The sequence below is a fragment of the Euprymna scolopes genome, chromosome 5, assembly GCF_053919585.1.
Source record: "Euprymna scolopes isolate OS-2025 chromosome 5, ASM5391958v1, whole genome shotgun sequence".
Taxonomy (NCBI): domain Eukaryota; kingdom Metazoa; phylum Mollusca; class Cephalopoda; order Sepiida; family Sepiolidae; genus Euprymna; species Euprymna scolopes.
In genome coordinates this window covers 96,709,595-96,716,083 of record NC_136486.1, presented here as the reverse complement: position 1 = coordinate 96,716,083, position 6,489 = coordinate 96,709,595, and the positions used below count along the sequence as shown (strand labels likewise).

General features: G+C 31.0%; 1 protein-coding gene across 1 annotated transcript; it reads left to right on the top strand.

Moving 5' to 3' along the window:
- The first annotated feature begins 5,475 nt into the window (after positions 1–5,475).
- LOC145276615 (zinc finger BED domain-containing protein 5-like) lies at positions 5,476–6,012 on the top strand. The gene has a single exon (XM_080127808.1). The coding sequence runs from the start codon at positions 5,476–5,478 to the stop codon at positions 6,010–6,012; it is 537 nt and encodes a 178-aa protein (XP_079983934.1).
- The last annotated feature ends 477 nt before the right edge of the window (positions 6,013–6,489 follow it).

Sequence of the window (6,489 nt, the reverse complement as noted above, 5' to 3'; positions counted from 1 at the left end):
AGTAGTGTAGTGTTTTCGATAGCTTTGTCACTGACGAAGTTTTCCTTGGAGTACAGCGCTTTGTAGTACGCAGCCCATTTCTTTATTTACCGCGATCTTTAATGACTCACCATAGGTTTACTTCATGGGCGTGACTTTGAAGGCACTTTGAATAAAAGCTTCCTTCATCCCATCATACATGGCCCTAATGTTGTCACTGTTTGCAGCTATTTGGATGTATTTGCATAATCTCACATGCAGGAGACCTGGGAATTGTTGCGGGATTCTCTGCACTTAGCTACTGTCTTCTCATAGACCTATCGCTTGTATTTCAGAAGAAGCGCTCCTTTTGGAGTGATGGCAGGTTCTATCTCTTTTATCCCAGTTAATCCCAGTCTCGTACCAGTCTTCGTTCCTCTTTGCCTTTTGTCAAAAGTGTCGATGACAGCCTTGTACACAGCATCGCGAATGAAGTCCAATCGCGTCTAGGCGTCGTCTGTGGGGCAATAATCCAACACCTTATCGATGGACTTTGAAAATGGTTCACGGGACGCCAGCATCAAAACACATAATGTATTACCACGGGTGTTACCACTCTGCTTGGAGCGATGGATCGGTCTAGGATTGAGGCACACTTTGCTGCCAACTAAGTCTTGCACTCGGCACTGCCCCTAATATATATATATATATATATATATATATATATATATATATATATATATATATATATATATATATATATATACAGGGTGGTCAAAAAGTCAGGTAACATGTTAAAGGTAGAAAAAACAATATGATCCATTATAATCTTATATAGGGATCTTACCCCTCCTGATTTCTGGCTTTGGGGCTATGTAAAGGATAACGTTTATGGCAAGAAGCCTGATACAATAGCGTCTTTAAAGTTATTTATTGAAGAGGAGATTGCGCGGATATCAGCTGACATGATTACACGTGTTACACAATCAGTGGTTAATCGCTTCCAGCGATTGATAGAGATAAATGGACGACAATTAACAAAATAAACATATTTCATGTTTGTTTCATTTTATATTTCAATGTATGGTACTTAAATATACGTGTATTGCTAATATCGTTTTTCTTTAAAATGTTACCTGACTTTTTGACCACCCTGTATATATATATATATATATATATATATATATATATATATATATATATATATATATATATATATATATATTAATGTATTTAAATTTTATGATTTGAAAAAGTAAATCTTCAAATACAGGATTTTTATTGCTTGAAAACAAAAAATACAATTAAATAAATCTATTTCCTTAACCCATGAGTTTTCGATGCTTATTCATCTCCTCAGAGGAAGGATATTAGCAAATCTTTTTATTGGTTTTCACCTTATTTGCTAAAAGCAATAAACATAGAACAAAATTAATGTTTTTAAAACATTTTAGATACATAGAATAAGGGAATGGGATATTGAGGCAGAAAAAGAAGATTGTACTTTAAATCCAAAATGAATGTTAAATCTTTAAATGGAAATTCCTGGTAGTAAGGAGGTAAAGAGATCCATCGCGTTTTGTAGTTCTTCCAAGGTATTAGGTCGCAATCCCATGCAAACAGATTTTTTTTCGTTTCATCGCTGGATATACATATCCGTAGATATATTTCATTTCATTATTCTGAAGTGTATATATATATATATATATATATATATATATATATATATATATATATATATATATATATATATATATATATACATATATATATATGTATGTGTTTGTGTGTGTGTGTGTGTGTGTGTGTGGAGTAGACATGTATATTTATGGGTTTAGAAAATATGACAATTAAGCTACACAGAATTTTTAGTATAGAATGCGGAAAATTTCGTGTAGCTTAATTGATTTTTCATGCTATATCATAAAATTGACGTTATTGCGTATTTTCATATTGACGTCGTGATGAGCTGCGTGAGTTCGCTAATAAGACGCTTTGTTAGTCATGCACTCATTTATCACAGCCATGGATTTGTTCCGATATATCTGCTTATATTTTTGTTTATCCTAGTTTATTTATTAATCTCATAATTATAATTATTGTTATTGTTAATTATAATTATAAGATAAATAATTAAAGAATAAAAATGAATATAAATTCCATAATTCATAATACTAAGTTTAATAGTTTATTATATTACTAAACTCACACACATAATTAACGCTTACGCGCTAATCGCCTCTTCTAAAGAGCTAAATCTAGCTCCAGATTAGCTGTTACAATTTTGCATGGAACTTATTTGTAAAAGTTTTTTAGAGGCAAGACTAATTTAGGTAAGCTTTCCTCTTAAATAGTAAAGTTTTCTGACAAAATAACGTGCCAATGTTATTAAAGTTTTGTCCGATAATATATATTAAAATGCATAATAATCTGTTCGTCAAAAATATTTACAAAACATTACGTGTACATATAATTCACTGTGCTGTCTAGAATATTTATGCGAAAATTCATAATGGTCTGTTCATCAGTTTAAGAAATTACCTTGTACACACACACACACACACACACGCGCGCGCGTGCACACACACACACACACACACATATATATATATTTGATGAAAATAATGGAAATAGTATTCCGACAAAATATAGAAATAAAAAGGAACAACCGTATTATGTGTTCATCAAATAAATAAAGACGAAACGTTGATGAACACATAATACGGTTTGTTCCTTTTTATTTCTCTATATATATTTATATATTTATATATACACAAACACATATCTAACTTTATATACACATATCTGACAATGTATATATATATAATATATATATATATATATATATATATATATATATATAGCCATATGAAACTGTTTACATATAACGGTACGCAAATACCTATATATATATATATATATATATATATATATATTTATGTTTAGATATGTGTGCAGATATATACTATAAAGTGAATCATTTTTTCTGCCTCGCAGAAAAATAATAATAATAACTGTCATGTGTCTAAATGTAAACGCAGATTCCATGAACAAAACTTCTTCCACAAAATTGCATGCGTTTGAAACAATGTTCCGCTGGCATGCTTCCCGGTTGAATACAACATGGTAGGCTTCAAATCTAATGTAAACAAGTTCCTGTTAAGCCGTTCTTTATAAATAATCAAATTTTACCCACTTTGCACCATAAATAATTACTACACCACCATCTAATATTCATTAACCCTTATCCTCGAATGACCTTCGAGCCTTGATAAGTGGTGACTCTCAAATAAAAAGAAATTGCACTGGCCATCAAATTCGGTACTTCTCTTACTTTGATATAGGTTAAGATTCAGGAACGGTATCTGTGGAATTGCCATCTCGTGTTGTGATGAATGTAGACAGGGGTTTTCTAACTGTAGTCCAGGGACCAAAGGGGGTCCGCAAGGACAAGACAGGGGGTCCGTGGCCGAACAGCAAATATTTTTTATGAGAATTTAATTTTATATATGTTTTTGAATCGAAACTGTTCTTCTTATAATCTGTAAATGTATGTATCTAAAATTTTAATTTTGTAGTTAAATTTAAGCTCTTTAATGGAACCCCACCAGCACCGCCAATTTTAAAGTTCGTCTAATGGTTTTAATTTAATAACTTTTTAATAATAAATTAATAAATGTGGAAAACTAAATCTATTTTAAACATTTGTTAATTTTTTTCTATTCTAGTTGTTAGTTATCTTTTACCATGCAACTAACGCACTAAAAATTGAAAATATGTTTTTTTAACAAAATTTGTTTATTTTATTATCGTGATTGATACACATTTTATGTTTTTTTTTGTAGAAAGATTAAAAATTTTAAAATTAGGTTATTGATAGTTTTTAATTAAAACTACGTAGTTACAATTTGTAATAAGTACTTGTTACTTATTATTTATAACATCTTATTTTAATCAACTTCATAATTAAAACAAATGAAAATACGGAAGAACTTTCTTTAAATAAATAGTTTAAGTTTATTTCTGCTACTTAATCCATATGCTTTTTTTTATTTTTAAATATTTTTTCGTTACTTTCTTTATTCTTTTTATGTTCTGTAGCATTGACTTAATTACTGACGTGTGTGTTTGAAATAATAAACATTTTGTTTTGGGATTTTATTCTAACTGGTAGAAATAACTGGTAGAAATACGTTCAACCTCTTTAATACAACAAAATTCCTTTTCAGTTGAACATTTAATAAATTTGTTTATAGTGCGTATAGAGCAATAATGAAAACGGAAGCAAGGTACTTGATCGGCACAAATCCTACACTCCAAAGTTTTCATTTTTATGAAATGTATTTTTTCTTTTTCCAATGATTTTGAACATTTATAAAAATGTAAAGAATCGTTATTTGTTAGTGTTGTTGAAATATATTCGACGTTGTGTTCCAGCGTAGATTTTTTTTTACACAAAATTAAATCTCCTGCGTAGTACAAAACAGGATTACAACAGGGCTTGAACATTGATCGCGTGTCAGGAATTCTTAATGTCTGAATATCTGATTTTTACTTATTTATGTTCCTAAATTACTAAGCTTGCATGATTTATACGGAAAATATTTTATCAAATTTTGCTTTTTCAGGATGCAAACTTTACTCATGGATAAATTTTTGAAACGGAAAGTTCATGATGAAATCAACTCGGAATCCGATACAAAGAAAGAAGAGATTGTTCAGAAAAACAAATTAAGAAAATATGATGCGGAGTATATTCGATTTGGATTCATTGAAAGTGTGTCTAATTCTAACAGACCACAGTGTTTACTTTGTCATAAGTTGTTGTCGAATGAAGCCCTGAAACCAGCTAAATTGCAGCGACATTTACCAAGTCTACACCCTCAATTTGCCACAAAACCAAAATATTTTTTGAAAGAAAAAGGAATGATTATTTAAAGCAGAAAAAAGCTTTTGCGGTGTCAATAACATCAAATCATAAGCTATTACGGGCATCTTATTTAGTGGCACTGAGAGTGGCTCGTGCTAAGAAGGCCTATGATATTGCTTAAGAACTTGTATTACCCAGTAAAATAGACATGTGTGAGGCAGTTTTGGATTAAAAATGTGCTGCGAACTTGTAAACTGCATGATTAACCGAGAAGCTCATGTTGTAAAAGAAATGGATACTTCTTTGTCTGAAGTTTTGTCATCTTGTATTAAAGTGATAAATTTCATTAAAAACAGGCGACTGTTGTCGTTTCTTTGCAATACTCTGTAATGAGATGGGGGCTGGACATTCAAAGCTGTTGTTTCATACAGAGGTAAGATGGCTATCATGAGGTAAAGTAATTCAGCGTTTATTTAAACTTAGAGAAGAACTGTTAATGTTTCTGTGTGTTCATGATGCTGAACTGGCCTCGATAATGGCCGATAAAATTTAGCTTTGCTAAGTTGCTTATCTGGCAAATATATTCAAGAACCTTAATGAACTGAATTCATCTCCACAAGGAAGAAATTCAAATATTTTATTTAGTCATGACACAATACAAACCTTCAAGAAAAAAACTGAATATATGGACTACAAAAGTTAGTAAGAAAACTTTAGATATGTTCCCTACACTGGACGAATATCTCAGCAACAATTATTCAGTTAATGTTGATTTGATAATTGTAGATATTAAACGACATTTGATATCAATAGCCGAACATTTTGACAAATATTTCTCGAAAGATATTCCAGATAAAATTAAAAATTTTGACTGGATCAGAAATCCGTTTAATGTTGAAATAGCTGATAGCATGCACACAGGAACTGAACTGGAAAAACTGCCTGAAATTTCATGCGACAGAAGTTTAAAAATTAGTTTTATGCAGCAACAAGTTTCGAAATTCTTGCTCACTGCAGCCTCCGAATATCCATTGTTATCTCGAAAGGCAATTAAGATTGTGTTACCGTTTGCAACAACATACTTATGCGAAGCAGGATTTTCCGCACTGACTAATCGAAAAAACAAAACAAATACAGATCCAGACTTGCTCCAGAAAGTGACATACGTGTATGTTTGTCAGTAATATCGCCAAGAATTGACAGTTTGTGCAAAGCCAAGCAAGCACATCCTTCTCACTAAGTGTGTATTGAAAAATCCTACGTGTGTGTAATTAACAATAAAACTATTTGTTAAATACTATTGCTGTTTTCATTTAATATTAATATTTTAAGCATTATGAACTTTTCTCGCCCCTAGCTGTTAATATTGTTGTCATAAGAATTAAAATCGCAGACGATCGATCATCGGCCTACGGCTGATTAAAAACCGGTGAAAAATGCAGATGATAATGTTGATGATGATAATAACGATGGTGATGATGATAATGACGATAACGATGATTATAACGATGATGAGGATTAAGATAACGATGATAATATGATGATGATGATGATGACGAAGATGATGATAGTGATGATGACGATGATAGTGATGATGATTGTAATGATTTATTTTGTAAGGTGAGTAAAAACAAATTAAGCACTATTTCACTTTAAAATTC